The 19,707-nt window shown below is 41.3% G+C and overlaps 1 protein-coding gene across 7 annotated transcripts in view; it reads left to right on the top strand.

Moving 5' to 3' along the window:
* Positions 1–19,476, top strand: part of ZNF131 (zinc finger protein 131) — a 76,945-nt gene extending 57,469 nt beyond the window's left edge. For 5 of the 7 annotated variants that reach the window (XM_056112006.1, XM_056112010.1, XM_056112004.1 and 2 more), the window contains 3 exons: positions 8,904–9,589; positions 16,574–16,704; positions 17,573–19,476. In XM_056112006.1, coding sequence (XP_055967981.1) covers positions 8,904–9,589; positions 16,574–16,704; positions 17,573–18,262 — 1,507 coding nt within the window. In that variant the 3' untranslated portion in view covers positions 18,263–19,476. Of the gene's footprint in view, positions 1–8,903; positions 9,590–16,573; positions 16,705–17,572 lie in introns of those variants that run through there. The other 2 variants (XM_056112009.1, XM_056112011.1) reach the window with 2 other exon arrangements.
* Positions 19,477–19,707: the final 231 nt, after the last annotated feature.

Below are 19,707 nucleotides of genomic sequence, written 5' to 3'. Positions count from 1 at the left end.
GGGAGCATATTGGGTGCTGATAATTGAACCCAGGTCAGCTGAGCATGCAAGGCAAACACTCTACCCGCTAAACTATTGCTCTGACAAGTTTTATGTGTATATGTTCTCTGATGTCTAGTACCTAACTCAAAGAGGTGTGCTGTAAGTATTACAGTGCTTGCCTTTCAGAACAAATAAGTATTCCACAGGAGAGAGAGACAGGTAGGAAAATAAAGATGTATTGAGGTATATACCTGATTAGGCCATCCTTCTCAAAATGGAGATAGATTGTGTGTGTGTGTGTGTGTGTGTGTGTGTGTGTAAAAATACCAGATTTGTGGTACCATCACTCCAAAGTCTGTGGATTAGGCTGTTCTTCTCAAAATGGAGATAGGTCGGTGTGTGTGTGTGTGTGTGTGTGTGTGTGTGTGTGTGTAAAAATACTAGATTTGTGGTACCATCACTCAAGTCTATGGCATAAGTTTGGTTTGGGACACAGTTTATTTCAATTTTGCTGGGGGTGTGTGTATGGAGGGAGGGTTAGGGTTTTGGACCACATCTGGTGGTGGTTAGGGGTTACTCATGCCTCTTTGATCCCTCCAGAACCATGGGAGAGGTGTTTTAAATTCACATAATGTATAGTCATTGAGAGTTGAAGATAAAAACAGTAGTCGTACTATTTTTCCCATGCCTATTTAAATCTTTATGACCATGCCTTTTTTTTTTTCTTTTCGGGTCACACCTGGTGATGCTCAGGGGTTACTCCTGGCTCTGCACTCAGAAATGACTCCTGGCGGTGCCCGGGGGACCATATGGGATGCTGGGAATCGAATCTGGGTCGGCCGCGTGCAAGGCAAACGCCCTACCCGCTGTGCTATCAGCCCCGACCATACTTTTTTATCACTGATACAGTGCTGCCCTTTTCTTGAACAGTAGAGCAGACTTTATGCTCTGCAGGAGGGTCTCTGAAAACATGAAGATAGCAGGGGTTTTTTTTGTTGTTGTTGTTTTTTTTTTTTTGTTTGTTTTTTTTTTTTTTTAGTTTCTTTTGGCTTTTTGGTTCACACCTGGAGATGCTCAGGGGTTACTCCTGGCTTTGCACTCAGGAATTACTCTTGGCAGTGCTTGGACTGTATGGGATGTTGAGGATCAAACCCGGGTTGGCCATATGCAAGGCAAATGCCCTACCCACTGTATTATCACTTTGGCCCACGATAGCAGTTTATAGTACTGTATCTGGACTGCCATGCGGACAGTTCCTAGCCTTTTCTCCTCATGGGAAGACCTATGCTTTGCTATTTTGTTACAGTTCTTAGATTATATTTTGAAAACTGGAAGTTTAAATATGTAAACTCCTGGTATTCTTGTCTTATTGTTGGGGTTATGTGTGTGTGTGAGAGAGGGAGAGGGAGGAAGAGAGGGAGGGAGGGAGGGAGGGAAGGAGGGAGGGAGGGAGAGAGGGAGAGAGAGAGATCAGTGTTACATTTGTTAAGTCTTTATTCTTTGTGTGTGGTCAATAAAGTTTATTGATCAACTAGTAATTAAGCAGATTTTCTTAAACTAGTATATCTCCAAGCCTTTGTTGGAGTTCTTTATATTGGAGCATGACTGCCAGTGTTCAATATGTGGCTTATTGAATACATCCCTGTGTACACAGAACCTCAAAATGAGGCTGAGTTAAGAGCTTAGGGCCTTTTGACTCAGGTCTTCTTCCTAAGCCAAGCCATGAACTTGACTTTTCTAAATTTCTTGAGTAATGTCATTAATGTCAAACTCCCTTGTAGACATCTAATTCTCCACATTTCCCTTTTTAAGCTCTTTTTTCCTTCTAGTTTTTCAGCCACACGGGGCAGTGCTCAGGGCTTATTCTTGGTTTCACTCAGGATCACTCATGGCAGGCCTCGGGACTGTATGTGGTGCTGGGGATTAAACCACATTGCCTTCCCCCACTCCAGCCTCTTTTTAAGTTTTGTTCTGCTCCTTTGTAACTAGCCCCAACTTGTTATGCCACCTCTGTAACTGCAACCATAACAGGTACAGCTGATTTTTTTTCTTCCTGTTTTTGTGGGGTGGGGTAAGGATGGGAGGGAATCTCATCTGTGGTCCTCAGGCTACTCATGACTTTTTGCTCAGGGATCTCTTCCAGTAGTGCTCAAGAGACTTTATGATGCCAGTGATTGAACTAAGGCCTCCTGCATGAAAAGACTGCTCTCTCAGAATGTTGGACTCGGGGTGATTGTCAGCATGTTTCTATGGAATTGAAGCTTTCAAAGTGGGGTGGGGGTATTTTATAGAGAAAGTATGTTTTCATAGAAAGCGGTAATCAAGGAGTGACTTATAAGGCCTCAGGTGATGCAGTGTAACAACTTAAACAATTTAGGAATAAAAATTTCATTGTCGGGGCTGGAGCTGCTGGGGATCGAACCCAGGTCAGCCGCGTGCAAGGCAAACGCTGTACTCACTGTGCTTATGCCTCCCCGCCCCCGTCCATTTTGTTTGTAATAAAGACACCTAAATGTCAGCTAGGTAACACTTCATAAACGAAGTCTCAGCATTTGGTATAGTAGTGGGTTAAGCTTGTGATCCAGGACATGCAGGAACATGTCCAAATCATGACCTACCAAACATGTCAAAACATGACAAAACATGTCAAATCATGACTGCCAAATCATGATCAGAGTCTTCTGCAAGGGGATTACAGATTCAGCTGTGAATTTAATAATGTTTGTAACAGCTGTGGAGAGCTGCAGAGCATTTTCCTGAGGTAAGACCCTTTGAGCAGTTCTGAAGGACAGAGGTCATTTAATGTCTTTTCCTCCCTGTATCCTGGAGTCTGGGAAGGACTAGGACGTTCTCTAGTACCAGTGTTCTTGCTCTTTGTTCTTGCACAAGATAGTGCTTCCCATTTCTGCTATCTTTCTTTTTTTAGGGGGTTGGGGATTTAGGACTACACCCAGCAGTGCTCAGGGTTTACTCCTGACTCTGTGCTCAGGGTATTATATGTTGTGCCAGGGATTGGACTGGAGTTAGTTATGTGTAAGACAAGTACCTTAATTTCTATATTCTCTCTTCTATGTCCCATTTCTAGTACTTGTAATTTGACTTATTTTTTCAGTCTTATCTAGACTTCTACAAGAACTGTTAGGATAAGAGGGACAGGGTATTTTTAATGTTAATCACTTAAAAGTGGTTACTATAAGTCATGCTAGAAAAAGCAGTTTGCTGTTTAATGTAGAGACCATAATTTTTTTGCTTCCTTCAACTAGTAAGTATATAGCAAATAGCAAACATGCGATTGTTTCTCACATTAAGATTTAAGTTATAGTTTCAGATTAATATGTACAGTCGTTACTAAGTTCCTACACTTACTTCAAGTATTGAACCAGGGGTTTATAGTTTGTTCTGTGATTTTGAATTAAATGTGATTTATTCATACTAACCTTATAGCTTTTTACCATCTTTGCTTTGGCGGAGGTGGGGTAGAGGCACCAGAGGCTTCATTCAAAATTAACAGAAAATTTGTGAGAAAAATTGCCAAGTACTTTTCTTTGAGTCTTATATTTTAATCACTGTCACTGTCCTCCCGTTGTTCATCGATTTGCTCGAGCGGACCCAGTAACGTCTCCATTTATTTGAGACTTGCTGTTACTGTGTTTGGCATATTGAATTCGTCACACGTAGCTTGCCAGGCTTTGCCGTGAGGGCGAAATACTCTTGGTAGCTTGCCGGGCTCTCCGAGTGGGGCGGAGGAATTGAACCCGGCTCGGCCAGACTGGCTGCGTGCAAGGCAAACACCCTACTGCTGTGCTATCGCTTCAGCCCATATTTTAATATATTTGCCAAATTTGCATATTTTTGTTTGTTAGGGGAGTGGTAGGGGGATACACCCAGCTATACTTGGGTTATTCTTGGCTCCACACTCAGGAATCCAGTAGGGCTTGGGGGGACTATACAGGATGCTAGGGACTGAACCCTGATCAGCCACATACAAGGCAAGTACCCTCCCTCTGTGCTATCTCTTTAGCCCCTTTCCTTCTCTTTCTTTACACACACACACACACACACACACTTTTTTCCCCCTGTGCTGTTAAAATTTCAAACATGGTAATAGGATATCTTTATAAAACAGATCTGTTGTGTTTCTCAGGTTTACAGACCACTGTACATCTCCTTGGGTTGGAGCAATAGAAATAGTTCGATTCCTCCGCCCCTCTCGGAGAGCCTGGCAAGCTACCCATGATGTATTCAATATGCCAAACACAGTAACAACAAGTCTCAAAATGGAGACATTACTGGACCCGCTCGAGCAAATCAATGAACAACGGGAGGACAGTGACAGTGGATATATCCTTAGTGTATATCCAGAAGCATCTGTTGTGGAATTCATAGCGCAATGGAAGCATGTTTTGGCCCCAGTGTTAGAAAATGTACCTCAGCTTGATGGGCCATTTCTAGTGCATTTTGTCATTTGGAGCTTCACTGCAAAATATTGATGTGCAGATTATCTCTTATAAAGAAATAGTCAAAGGCCCAAGTAATACACATACAATCTCTAGTACTGAAGGGGTAAGGTGCTGGGCCTCAGGAAGGAACAGAAAGTGTTTTTTTTTTCCTTCTCTCTCTCACTGCTAGAGGGATTAAGTGTTAACTTACATACCTGCTTAGACCCAGGAAACTTTACTTGATAAGAAAGTACCAGAATCTTGTTGGGATTTATATCTGTAATAGTTGCAAGTAGAGATGTGATAACATCACAGTCAGGACCTCAGAGACAGACTTACAGGGTATCTTCAATATAGTGTAAACTTGTCATCATGTGAAACTTGTGCCCAACCTTTTTTGGAGGGGTGGGGGGGGTGGCTTTTGGGGTTACACCCGACGATGTTCAGGGGTATTCTTGGAAGTGCTTGGGGAACCATATGGGATGCTGGGAGTTGAACCCAGGTCAGCTGCATGTAAGGCAAACGCCGTACCTGCTTTACTATTGCTCCAACCCCAACTTGTGCCAAATCTTAACTCTTAATAATGGTCAGGCTAGGGATTGTTCTAGTAGCTCTTCTCTGTAGCTGACTCCTCCCACTTAACAATTTGGGAAATGTCAGTGCGTGACATAGCAGTTCTAGCTGTGATTTTTAGATAAAGCAACAACAGGACATAAAATCATCACCACTTGAAAGATCTGAACCATGTCCTTTTCTGCCAGGAATAATGCCTAATCCATATATATATCACCTGACTGCAAGTGCTTTCTCTCCTGTAAAATCAAGTGGGATGATGAGATGGGCAGAATTAGCTATGAAAGTTGGAGTTTCTCTCATTACTGGGTTTCCTTTCATATTCTTAGGTGGGTGTATATTGGCTTCAGTAGATCCTTAAGAACAGAGAGACCTTGACTTCACCTGTAATTCTGAAAACTGCTGAAGTCAAGGTAAGGGAGAGGAAAGGAGGAAGAGGAGGATTTCAGCAAAAAAGTTCTGTGCTAATAAAGAGGTGCGTTTTATTCTCAAGCATCATGGGGGCTGTGTAGTTTCATCATACTAACAGCCCTTCCAAAGATGGTGTCAGGCAACAAGGTCATCATTACTGACACCTTCTATTGAAGTTTGGTTGGGTTGATTTTGGGGCCACATCCAAAAGTTAGCACCCAGGACTTACTCCTGGCTCTGTTCTCAGGGGACCCTATGTGACCCTAGGAATTGATTGGGCGTTGACCACATAACAAGGCAAGTGCCTTAATAACTGTACTATTTTTCTACTACCACCATGCCTTCTGTTCATTTCAAAATTGCTCCCTTCCCTTTGCTATTGCTGTGGTGACTGCGAGATGCTCTGGCGTGGGTTATGGTGCTTGCTGGCGATCTCCTGACCACAGTGCTCATACATCTCTTGTCTGTTAAATCGTGCTCTCCTAGAATCGTGCACTTTGGTTGTGTTTGCACACCCCTGGCTGTGGGCCAGATATGGCTCACACTATTGACGTGCCAGGGTAACTCTAGCAGAGCCACCAGAATCATGCTTGGTGCACATGTGTGGGTAACGTAGCGCCAGGGTCAGACTTAGAGATTCCTGCTTGTAAGGTATGTAGTGGTGTTTGACACTGGGCTATGTCCTGGGGCCCGGCTCTTTCACTGTAGAGAATCCTTTGACTTCGCAGCCCTGTCCACTTTGTCTGTTTGAGGCTCTGAAGTACACCAGAGATCACACCTTTGATTTTGGCATTGGAGATCCGTAAGTGGCTCCCTGACAGTGCCATGGGGAATGGAACTTTGTGCCTCACACTTGCAGAGTTACGACTGCCCCTAACCATCCTTGGACTTCAGGGGTATTCTCACCCCACAGTACCCCTACCCCCAACTTAATGATAATGGTTTCCCTGTTTTCACGATAATCTCACCTTTATTTTTGCCCTGTTTAACAAACAAAGATTAGTAGAGGTCAACAGTGTGGGGCCGATTCCTGACCCTGTACTCAGGAATTACTCCTGATAGTGTTTGGGGGACCATATGGGATGCCGGGGTTTGAACCTGGGTCTGCCTCATGTAAGGCAAGGTCCTTAGCCACTGTGCTGTCTCACCTCAGTAATTGATATATTTTTGACATTTTCTTATCCCTTGTCACATATCTTCATCAATATTGTAAACCTATTTCCGCAGAAAAACTCTTGCTCACTCCTTAATGGAGGAGTTGAGTTTGTCTCACTCAGTGTTACTGCAGAGAAGTGAGGGCATTGATGGCCATCCTCAAATGGATCTGCAGCAGATGCTGTGGATTGTAGAAGGGGTCACCCTGACACCTCTGGCATAGCAGTTCTTGACAAGCAATTTGGCCTCGTTTCTTCGAATCCGCAGCCGAAGTTCTGCTCACTGTAGTTTCTTTCAGTAGCATTTGCAGATTTCCCTTCTTAAGTTTTCTAAATCATGCTTATCTTTACTTACTAAAAGTGAAGTAGCTCACCCCCCATCTTTTCACTCCCTTTGAGTTTGGAATATTAGTTGTTTGGATTGGTAGGATTTTGACAGGGAGTCTTTTCACCCCATGTCTGGAAAATGGTTGACCAGGGCACCCTTGTAGCATCTGGGCTTGAACTTAACCGCTCGGTACTAATCATCATTCCTGTTTTTCTACTCTGAGGTATTTCAGTTTTCTCAGGGTTACCTTGAAGTTCTACCAATGAGGGAACTTAAAAACCTAAGAAATTTTTATCTTCTCACTGTTTTTGAGATTAGAAGTCCTGAACTGAAGAACTGGTCCATGGTTAGGAACTTGCCACAAGTGTGTAGTGGGTGAGCAGTGGGCACAAGGCAGTTAGGACAGGGAAGGGACCAGCTATGGACAGTAGTAGTTGGAAATGATCACTCTGGACAAGAACTGAGTGCTGAAAGTATTTGAAGATATACATGATAACCTTTCAGTATCTATATTGCAAACCATAATGCCTAAAGGGTGTGTGTGTGTGTGTGTGTGTGTGTGTGTGTAGGGAGGAGAGAGAGGGAAGGAGGAGAGAGAGAGAGAGGTCATCCCCATTGAGGTCAGTGGGGAGGGCTGGAAGGGAAACTGCGGACATAGATGGTGGAAAATGAACACTGGTGAAGGGCTGGGTGTTGGAACATTCTATGACTGAAGCCCAGTCATAAATAACTTTGTAAAACAATAAGTTCTGAACTGATAGCTCAGCCTGTTCCTCTAAAAGTCTCCTTTCTGGTAGAGAATTCTTCCTTGCCCTTCTTTTGGTAGTTCCCAGCTTTCTTCTTCATAGCCATCTTCAAATGTTCCTATTTTTATAAGAGCACATTTGTATTAAGTCAGGGCCTATTCTAACCTTATCTAAACGATTCTGTCTATGAAAACTTATTTATGCTAAGTATAGGTTATCAGGGTCTGGCTTGAGCTCGTCATTTAGGACAGTTTTGGAAATGTAGTTGATGAATAAAACTTGGGTACAAAACCACACTCAATTTACATGATGCCCAGAAACTTGTGGATATTGTCTTCTAAGTTTTATGTAACTGAGTTTACTGACTGATGAGAATTCTTTTTATATTCCCTAAAAACTTTTTTAAAGAAAATGTTTTTTCTTTTTGGGGGCCTACAGTAGTCTGGGGGCCCGGGAGTCTCTTGGTGACACTGAGCCAGCCGGGCTGAATGGCTCAGTGCTGCAGCCCCACTATGCTTGGGAGCTATCAGGGTGCACGTAGTGATGGGGAACAAATTCAGGACAAGGCGCATACCCCTTAGCCATCCCACCTGTTTGTGAAAAGGTTTTTAATTTTAATAAAATCCTTGTAACCAGGTTTTGTTAAGATTTCTACAGATCTTTTGACTTTTAGGAGCTGAAGGGAGCTTAACAGACTAAATGCAGACTTGGCATACAGGAGGCCTGAGCTTGATCCCTGGCATCACCTGGTGCACCGAGCACTAGCTCAGGGAGTGACCTCCAAGTACCGCTAGGGTATGGCCCAAAACAACAAAAAGCAAAAACCTTTCACCGGCCCAATAGATCACAGATTTTCTTCTAGAGTTTTAGTTATTTTAGTTCATGTTTAAATGCATGATCCATTTGAATTTCTCAAGGGCAAGGGTCAGTTCTTGTTTCCTATATGAATACCACACGTTCAGCAGCACTATTAAAGCAACTTCTTTTCCCTTGGGGTGTGATTTTGTAGTAGAGCACTTGCCTTGCTGTAGGAGGTCCTGGGTCCTTGGCATTCTTCACCCCTCCGCAAAATAATGACTAATAGTAATGTCTTTCTCCGCTAAATTAAGTCTTAAAATTGGGTTTTAGTCTTGGGTTGGGTTAAGTCTAAAATTGGGTTAAGTCTTTCAATCTTGTTTTCTGTCCTGCTATATAAATTTTATTGCCAGGTTATCTAGAAATCATGCTAGGATTTCTACAGATTTTTAAATCCATGCCTTTTGAATTTCAGGAACAAAGAAAACTCAACTCCGCTAGAGGAAAATACCACAGGTAAAAGTGAAGCAAAAAAAAGAAAGATTGCAGAAACTTCCAATGTAATCACTGAGTCGTTGCCATCTGCAGAATCAGAACCTGTTGAAATAGAAGTGGAGATTGCTGAGGGTACAATTGAAGTGGAAGATGAAGGCATTGAAACATTGGAGGAGATGGCTGCTGCCAAGCAGTCCATAAAGTACATTCAGAGCACAGGCTCCTCCGATGATTCCGCTCTAGCACTGTTGGCGGATATTACCAGCAAGTATCGCCAGGGTGATAGGAAAGGACAGATAAGCGAAGAAGACGGCTGTGCAGCTGACCCAGCAAGCAAACAGGTAGAAGGTATTGAAATTGTGGAACTTCAGCTGTCACATGTGAAGGACTTGTTCCATTGTGAGAAATGTAACCGTTCATTTAAATTGTTTTACCATTTTAAGGAACACATGAAATCACACTCCACTGAGAGTTTCAAGTGTGAAATATGCAATAAAAGGTATCTTCGGGAGAGTGCATGGAAACAGCACCTCAATTGTTACCACCTTGAAGAAGGTGGAGTAAGTAAGAAGCAAAGAACTGGGAAAAAAATTCACATATGTCAGTACTGTGATAAACAGTTTGATCATTTTGGACATTTTAAAGAGCATCTTCGGAAACATACAGGTAATTAGCAAATCATTTGTTAAAGCTTCCCTCCCACCCCCCAAAATTACTATAAGTTTTAAGTTTCTAAATCCTTTTCTTAAAATTATTGACAGAAAAACTATTAATGCCCTTCCTCATATTTTCAAATGTGAAGAATACATATTGTTTTTAAGTATATTAGTTTGGGGGCCAGAGAGATAGTAGGTAAGATGCTTGACTTACTTGGATGCACAGGGTAAACCCAGCTTCAATCTAGTTTGGCCCCTAATCCCACCAGGAGTGATCCTTGAGTGCAGAACCGGTAGTAAACCCTGAGCATTGCTGAATAGGACCCCAAAACATTTGTTTTTAAAGATGTGTTTTCCAGGCTCTGCAATGTGTATTTTGTACTTTATTTATTTTTATAGATAATGCTTAAATATCGGCATTAATAAGTATAAAGGATTGTAATAAAACCTTTGTGAATGTAAATTACCTAAATAGGCTTAAAACATTCAGTATAAATTAAATGTTAATTCATTATTGAAAATATATAAAAAAATCTCTTGGTAAGAAAGGAGTAAACAGACTTCAATTTATAAGGGCATCCATAAGCATTGTGAGTGAATGCCCTACTCATCGACAAAATGCTGTGAAGTATGTTTTGTCTTTGAAGAAGCTCTTTTAAATGCTTCTTGTAAAACTGGTTTCAAAGTTAAGAATTTCCTAAGCTGCTACCTCTTCATGAAGCTTTGCATCATTCTTTCAAATCTGAATGATAATCTAGTATGAGAGTATTCTTGGTGAGCTGTTCATTTCACTGAGTGTTTTTACTAAATTTCATCAGTCTCTTCTGGCTCATAGCAGCTCACTTAGCTCTGCTGTGACATATGGACTTTCCTTTTTTGATTTTGTTGCTTTCAGTTTTGTCTTTGGATTTTATTCAGATTTTAATGTCTTTGAGTTTTTCTATTTGAGTCTATACATCAGGACCCTTCTGGCCCCTTGGATCTTAGTGCCTGCACCCCTTAACTCAGGGAAATTCTTAGCTGTGATTTCTTTGGCGGTTCTTCATCAAATTTAACTTCCTGTGCTTCAGAGACTCCAGTGATTCTTACACTGTTCCTCTTTAACTCATTCCATACTTCTTTGCTTTGCTACTCACTTCTTTTCAGACTGTTTTTCCATTATCTTATATATTCTAGCACTTTCCTGCATCTCATCCTGGAGATCCTCAATCTTTTCTTCAGCTGCAGTAACTGTTGCTCAGAACTTCCACCAAGTTTTTTTTCTATCACCTACCATACTCTTCATTTTCTAGTCACTTCTGATTTTAGTTTTCTCATTTTGGCTCTCATTTTTCTTGTGCTTTCTTGACTGCTTTCTTGTGTTTTGTGCCATAGATTCTTTGAACTCATTAAGTGTTCTCAACATGGTATCACTAAAATAATTTTCTGAGGATTTACAGAGCTGGTTAGCACCAGGAGGGGCTTCCATGGTATTGTTTTCACTCATTGAGCTTGATGGGCTTCTGTGCATTGTCCTCTTTGTGTTTGCAGTGTACCCTAGGCTGAGGGTGAATCTATATCGTTAGCCCTAGAGGGCAGGGAGTCTCTGAGGAATTAGGTTGGATATTGCTTTTTTCCTTGCCTGCCCATGACTGGAGGAGTAAGTGTGTGAGTTGTTACAAGTTGAGTTATCATACTCGACATGTGGTTCAGGAGATGTGGTGCTGGGCCTTCTGAGAGAGTGGAGGTCAGGTGGGAAGTTGCTAGGACCCAACTGTTTCCTGTTCTAGAAAGGCCCCAGGGCTGTCAGTTGGAATGTTAAGTTTTCCTGGAAGATTGGGTGAGCAGAGGGTTTGAAATGTCACGGGTTTCCTTTAAATGCCTCTTAGGAGGACTGTCAGTCAGGAGCGATTTGAGCAAAAAAAAAAAAAAAATGCAGAAACTTGTAAGAATTGAGAATGAGAAATGGCTCCTGGAGCACTGTTGGTAGTTTGTTTTGGCTAGTGCCTTGGGTCCAGATAGAACAAAACACAGGTAGGAAAGGCAGACCATGTGGTGTACTCTTTGATATGACAATCTGAGAGTGTTTTAAGGATGGGAGAGTGTATGAAAGTGAGAGTTGTTTGAGTAAAAAGAAGTATGATTTTGATAAGTGCTATGTGCTCCGATTTTATCTTGACATATGGCTGGCAAAATACAATTTGGGTATTTTACTAGTTCTGCTAATTAGAAAACTGTTGGGGCAATAGAAACAAGAATGAGGAAGGAGTTGGAGATGAAATATCAAGTAGGTGGAATCCAAAGGATTTAGTAATTTATGAGATGGGGGTTAAGGAAGGAACACAGCTCTCTGATTTGGGTGGTTATGATTGCCTAGAAAATTATAGAAAGGGCTGTGAGGATGGGAATACTTGAGTATGAAAGAGAACTCTAATGGTGATCTTTCACCATATTTTTCAAACCACAGTTACCCAGAATAGTGTGGATTCAGAATTTCAGAATATTCTAATCTGAAATCAGATTTTTATTTTATTATTTTTTTTAATGTCGGAGTACTGCTATTTATTCAGCCACTGATTAGGCTGATTGAATTGGACATGAAGTCCACCTTTTTTTTCCCAATTTTTATAATTTCATTTATTGAATCACTGTGAGAGCAGTTACAAAGCTTTTGGGTTTAAGTCTTGGTCATACAGTGAAACACCCGTACCTTTACCAGTGCCTATTCTCCACCACCAAAAACCCCAATATACCTCCATCCCACATCCTCCTCCTATATGTGGGGCAGATGATTTCCACACTACTCTCTCTCTACTTTGATTACATTCAGTATTTTGACACCTGACCCACCATTATTATTTGAGATTTTACCAAAACACTCGGATCTGCCAAAAAGGCAGCAGTAGACAATTTGTTTTCTATTGCTGGTTATGAAAAACATATGATGTTGTGTGTTTGCAGTAGTAGCCACGCAATTTTGAAATTCCAAAATTTTAACAATTAAATCTGGAAGGATTTCTGCCAAAACCTGCTGGGTTCCGAGATTTGTTCCTGAGTTTCTAGGATCATGCCATTAAGCGGCTTGATCAGGAGCCAGAGAGGCCGTTAGTGGGCGGTAACTCGGGGTCTCGTTGGGATGGGGAGGAAAGGGCCAGCTCCACCCCCATCCCGTGAGGCCCCACGTGTCTTGTCACTGAGGGCCCAAACCTGACTGTCTAGTGGCCTCTGGAGGATGTCGACCACCAAGCCGCCAAGGGGGAGCAGGCGGAGGGACAGCACTCTTTCCCCCCTGGGGTGGCCCAGCGACGGTAACATACCACGGGGTCCAGACACATTTCTGCCAAAAGCCGCTGGGTTTCGAGATTTGTTTCTGAGTTTCTGGGATCATGGCTGGTGGGCAGCGACTCGGGGTCTCGTTGGAACTGGGAGGAAGGGACCGGCTCCACCCCCATTCCATGAGGCCCCACGTGCAGAATTAGATTTTGATTCCGGTCTGGCACTTGACCAGTCTGGTGATCCTAGTCACTTTATCCGTGAGCCTTTACTTAAGAGTTCAAATGACAGTGTGATGTGAATCCCTTTCCTGTTTCCGTAGACCTTCCTAGAAACAGCTATAGTTTATCATTCAGATATATTCCTTGCTTCTAGGGGGTGCGGGTGAGCTATGCTCAAGGCTTACTGCTGGCTTTGTGCTCAGGGATCTCTTCTGGTGAGCTTGGGGGCCATATGGTGGGGTGTCAGGGATGGAACCTGGGTTGTCTGCATGCACGGCAAGTGCCCTACCCCCTGTAATATTGCTGTAACCACTTTCTTTGCTATTTAAAGTACCCACAGACACACAAGGCTTTTGAAATAATGGGAGCATGTAATATCAGTTTTTTGACACTTAAATACCTTAAACTCTTTTGGGGGCTTTTTTGGGGGAGAGGGTGCCACACCAGCAGTGCTCTCTCACTCCTGGGTCTACACTTAGGGATCCTAACTGGTGGGGTGCAGGACAACCATATGTAGTGCTGGGGAGTGAACCTGGGTCTGCCGTCGTCAAGGCAAATGCCTTATACTACCACTCTGGCCCCAGTTTTGAAAGCTTTAAAATATATGACATTTATAAATCTGATTTTTCCCCCCACTGTGATTGCATGGTACTCAATGTATGAGTATTAGTTTATATACCAACTATTAAATACATTCAGGTTGTTGCTAGTCTTTTATTACTGCAAATGTGCTGCAGTAAGCCAGCTTGAATACGTATCCTTCGTATGTATTTGAGCAGGATTGCCAAGGCAAACAATATGTGTATTTTAAATCTTCTTGAGAGTTGTTATCTAGTTTCCTTTTAAAGCGTTCTGTTCTAAGTCAGAATGGTAAAACTTTTTTGGTATCTCCCAGCAGTGCTGAAGGTGGGTTGTCCAACTATAACCTTGTACATCAGGGCATGCACTTTTTCCCCCCTTTGAGCTATCTTTCCCAGTCTCTAAACACCCTCCTCCCCAACACACACACACACACACACACACACACACACACACACGAACTTTTATTAAGTAATATCTCACATTTTTGGAGTTGTAAAGAGGTTTCTATACCAACACTAATTCTTTTTCTTTCTTTCTTTTTTTTTTTTTGTTGTTGTTGTTTTTGGACCATACCCAGTATGCTCAGGGCTTCAGGGAAGCTGAGGGGTTGAACCCAGTTCAGCCTTGTGCAAGGCAAATGCTGTCCTGCTGTACTGTCTGTCGCTCTGGCCCCATACCAACACTAATTCTGAGCAGTTAGATCTTTCTCATTTTCTCAATTGTACGTACATATACCAGTTATACAATGTGAATAATACTCATTTGACCCAGGGGAAAACACTGCTCAGAGTTACGTGATTGTCTGTTCCACTTGGATCCCATCTAGGACCCTTTATTGCTGCGCCTCCACTTGTGTCTAAAATACTACCCTGTTCCTTGAATTATCTCTTACTCAATTGGGTTTTATCTCATTTAGTTTCCCAATCCTTTCATATTCCTTCTCATGTGGTTTATTGCCCCCTTTCTGCCTTTTCATGTCCCTGTACAACTTAATCACTTAATCACTTAACTTCCCGTTAGTCGTCGATTTGCTCGAGCGGGCGCCAGTAACGTCTCCATTTGTCCCTGTCGCGTGCTAGTGTAGCCCAATGGCATCTGTTCAACTTAATCATTTTTTTTTCCCTTCTCTTTTTTCTGGGGGTGGGAGAGCAGTCCACATCTAGTACTGCTTAGGGTTTATTACTGGCTCTGGGCTCAGATCACTCCCCATGAGCTCAGAGGACCATATGGCGTGCCGAGGATTGAATTCAGTTGACCTGCAAGGTAAGAACCCTACCTGCTGCACTATCACCTTGTCCCCTCATTTTTTCTTTTCTATACACGTATTCTTGCCTCTCGAGCCCACTTGTTCTTTTAAAAAACAAAACAAAAACAAATCTCCTTTCTCACATTTTTGCAGTGAGGAAAAGGTTGTACTCTTGCTCCCTGGTTGAGGAAAAAATTATTTCTCAGATCTAATGTGCAGGGCCTTTTTTGTGTCTTATTTATGTCCTTTTGTATCTTCAACATTGTGCTTAAGTCCCTAGTGCCCAGTCCACATTTGCAGATAATGGATTTGTCTTCCTGCTGTCTTGGGGGAGCAACCGTTGTGTCTTCTCCAAAGAGATCTTCGTTTCTTCTCAAGAGCAATTCCTCTAAAGAAACATCTGACACAGTCCATTGTGTGTCCCCCACCTATCTTTCCTTACGCACATTTGGAAAGAATTTACATTTCACTGACTTCCTCTCACTCTCCCTTTTCCACTATGCTCTGACTTCTGATCCCACCACACCACTCCCACTGTTATTGCTAGAGTTATTGCCAGGTACTCCCTCTTGTCCTACCTGACCTGACATCTATGTTCAGTTTGCACTCTTTACTACCCTCATGTTCCTGAATTTTCTTCTTTGATTTTCCTCAGGATTTTTCCTTCTGCTTCTGATAGTTCTATTTCAGTCCCTTTGATGGTTCACGTACCTGTTGTTTTAACTCCTGTGTTTCCATTGTTTCTGCTAACTTACATAGCATCCTGAGAGATTTCATTCACATCAAATGTTTTACTACCCAAAAGTAACTTGAATCTCTATATCACTTTGACCATAGGTCTCTGGATTTATTTATACATCTGTCTACCCTCTCTTCCCACTTGGCTCGGAAACTGCAAACTTAACAGACGTGAAATGCAATCAATAAATTTTTCCAGCACACCCCAAGTCAAACTTAGTAGATTTCTGTGTTCTTTACTCTGGCTGATATTCTAAGTCTGTAATCTGGGAGTCATTACTAATTCCTCTCTCCTTCCATCTCACCAAGCTGTTTTATACCTTTCTGCCTTTGCCTAGAATAAGCTGTTAACCGCTCATTGAGTTCATGGTGGAATTAACCGTTTTTCCCATTTGTACTGCTGCAGTACATTTCCCATTGCCCTCATCTCCAACAGGTCTTATTCTCATTATTCCCCCTTTATGAAATACTTTAATCTCTGATTAAAAAAAAAATCTTCAGAAACAGTCTAGGACATGTCTTAATCTGGTACATGGTCTGACACATAATAAGTACTCAAAAATTGTGAAATGAGTAGAGTGATATAAATTCATCTTAATTCTTAAAGGGAAGATGGATAATTTCTTTCACAAAATGTTAAAGCAAGAAACTGAACTCTGGATCTAAATTTTATTAGTGAAAGCACAGGTAAAATCACTGAAAGCTCAAAAGGCTTTTTTTTTTTTAATGTGCTGAAATCACTTGAAATATAAATGCTGATCAAGAGGTGGTACTGGGGTTACATCTTTCCTGGCACTACTGCCAGGATTAACCCTTGAAATAAAACTAAGAGGAATAGCCCCTGAACATCACCAGGAGTGGAGTGGTTCAACCCCACCCCTAGAAAAGGTGCAACTAGAAAAAAACTGTGGGGTTTTACTACTTTCAATAATTTTTCTTTTTCCTATTTTAATAGGTGAAAAACCATTTGAATGTCCAAATTGTCATGAACGGTTTGCTAGAAATAGCACTCTCAAATGTCACCTGACGGCATGCCAAACTGGAGTGGGGGCTAAAAAGGGAAGAAAGAAGCTTTATGAATGTCAGGTATGTATTGCCAGGTGTGTTTTGTTCTTAGCAAAGGAGTCTGTGTCCCCAGATCATCAGAAGTGAAGGGTAACAGTCAAGAGCAGAGGTACAGAGCACACTGCTTTGAAAGAAATGTGAGTAAAGAACAGCACCATCTTAATTTTATAAGGGAGATTATACCTTTTTAGCCTAATCAAGAAGATGACAATATCTTATGAGATATTATGAGCTACATAGCTGACCTGATACTATGATTATTCTTTACCATAGATTATAAAAATTCAGGCTCACTTCATTTTGCAGAGACTAGCAGGTCAGCTGTAGTCGACTTCTGTAATTAGTGTGTCTTTCTCCTGCAAAATATGGTTGGTTCTAAATGTTGATAATACTAATATTTGTAGAATATTTTTCTTTTTTCCCCCAGTTTTGGCCCACACCTGGTGGTGCCGAGGGCTTACTCTTGACTTTGTGCTCAGGGATCGTTACTGACTGGGCTCTGAGGACCATATGTGGTGCCCTACCTACTATACTGTTATTCAAGCCTTGAATGTGTGTTTCTTCATTGAAATTGCTAAAGTGCTAAAATGTTTCCCAAAATGTACTTATTAGCTCATCAGCTAAAAGAAGAAATAATACAGACGACCAAGGTGTTGCCATCACTGACCCAGGTTTGATCCCTGGCTCCAGATCTGGTTCCCTCCTGTCCTGCCAGGAGTGACCCTTGAGCACTGCTGTTTGTGGCCCAAAAACAAAATCATGAAGTGACTTGAACCAGATTTTCTGAAAATATTGTGAACTTGTAGTTTTTTTGTTTTGTTTTGTTTTGTTTTTTTTAGAAAAATGTCTTCCCCGAGAATGTGTCACATTTTATGTTTGATTGTTTCAGGTCTGTAACAGTGTGTTCAACAGCTGGGACCAGTTCAAAGATCACTTGGTGATACACACTGGAGATAAACCCAACCATTGTACTTTATGTGACTTGTGGTTTATGCAAGGAAATGAATTAAGTAGGCATCTCAGTGATACTCACAATATTTCAGAGCGGCTAGTAACAGAAGAAGTTCTTTCAGTAGAAACCCGTGTGCAGACTGAGCCTGTGACGTCAATGACTATTATAGAACAAGTCGGGAAGGTCCATGTGTTGCCGTTGCTTCAGGTGCAGGTGGACTCGGCGCAAGTGACTGTAGAACAGGTCCATCCAGATCTGCTGCAGGACGGCCAAGTGCATGATTCACACATGAGCGAGCTTCCAGAGCAGGTACAGGTGAGTTATTTGGAAGTAGGTCGAATTCAGACTGAAGAAGGTACTGAAGTACATGTGGAGGAGCTCCATGTTGAACGGGTAAATCAGATGCCAATGGAAATACAAACTGAGCTTCTGGAAGCAGACTTGGATCAGGTGGCCCCGGAAATCATGAACCAGGAAGAGGAGAGAGAAGCTAGCCAAGTAGATGCTGCTGAAATTGTCAGGGAAGATCACGAGGATGCTGATCGTGTAGTGACCAGATCACCAGTGGATTCCGAAGCTGAAAAGGCAGGGAATGAAAACAGAACACCTATACCAGTTTTAGACTGAAATGACACATGACTATATTTTTACATGTATGTTGGGTTTTTGAACTGTTAGGCAGTGTGACTGTCTTTATGCTGACAAGTGGACCAAAGTTAATTCTTTTCCTGTTGTACTGAACTGTTTCTATTGAAACAAACTGATTCTTACCCCACCCTCATTAATGCCACAGAGGAGGGATTTTACCCCCATAATTGAAGGGGAAAGCTTTGAGATGTTTATTTCTGGAAACGTAAGTGGATTATATTCTTATTAGATAGTTGGGTACGAACATCTGTTTTCATTGTGGTAAGGGTTCTCCCTTCTCTTCCCCTCCAGGTCATGCCCTTCCTCTAGTTTTTTTTTTTTTTCCATATTGTAAAATCAAACAAAATCATTAGAATACAAAGATGTATTCTAATGCATGTTAGGAAAATTGAATATATAGGAAACACGAGGTTGCATGAAGAAAAGTACATTGTTCCTGTGCAGTTAAATTTTGGCTTTGGCTTTCTTTAGTTTGAACTACATTCTTGTCTACCTTAATAGTCACAGATGTCATCTCTGCAACTGAAACAGAGCGGTGGTAGTGGCAAATTTCTAGAATGTCAGAAAAGAAAAAAAACCACACCCATGTGCCTTTCAAAACTAAACTACTATAAAGCATCTCTGGTTCTTTCAAAGTTTGTGTTCTAAGAAGCAGTGTAGATGATGCTATAGTACTTCTAAGGAGTAATGTAGATGATACTATAGTACTTTATATTTTTGCTTATAATGACAATTACCAGTCCTTTTTTCACTTGTTAGGTTGAGAATTTCATTTAAGGGCAGCTGAAAGGCCAGTTTCAATTGGAAAAATTCATTTATATCTGTGGTAAACTTTATTTTGATGAAAAGTTGCACTAGTATTTTTACCACCAGATGAAAAAAAATAAGCGTCATTTAAAAATTAATGTATTTAAAAGTACAGAAAAATGTATGTAATATATCAGGCTTTGTTTTGAATGAATCCCCCTCCCTCCAGTCCTTAATGTAAAGATCTTGTGCTATAACTTTTAAAGCCATACAAATAAGAGTGCTAAACTGTGGACTTAAAAGTAGGTGTGTAAATATTTTTAATCAGTATTACTTGGAAAATAAAATATAACCACAAAATGATCCAATATGCTATTTTCTTTACCTGTTAAATATTGGGAGATATTTACATTTTTAAAGTAAACTTTAAAATTATGTGTTCTCGACTCTTTTTTTAATTTTTAATGTGAAAGTTTTTTCTCATGGGTCTTTATGAATCTGTGGTGATTAACGTGACTGATAAGAGTTGAGTCAGGAAAACTCAGTATGTGTCTACCATATTCAGAAGTGAGTTCAAGATAAAGGAGAAAGGTGGCTGATAATTTGTAGTTCTTACATGTTGAGGTACATTATCCATTGGGAATTGTTTTATTACAGCCTCTTTTAAAGGGTTGTCT

The sequence above is a fragment of the Sorex fumeus genome, unplaced genomic scaffold, assembly GCF_029834395.1.
Source record: "Sorex fumeus unplaced genomic scaffold, SorFum_2.1 ptg000015l, whole genome shotgun sequence".
Taxonomy (NCBI): domain Eukaryota; kingdom Metazoa; phylum Chordata; class Mammalia; order Eulipotyphla; family Soricidae; genus Sorex; species Sorex fumeus.
Note: the sequence above shows the minus strand (reverse complement) of the source record. Positions and strands in the feature narration are given on the sequence as shown.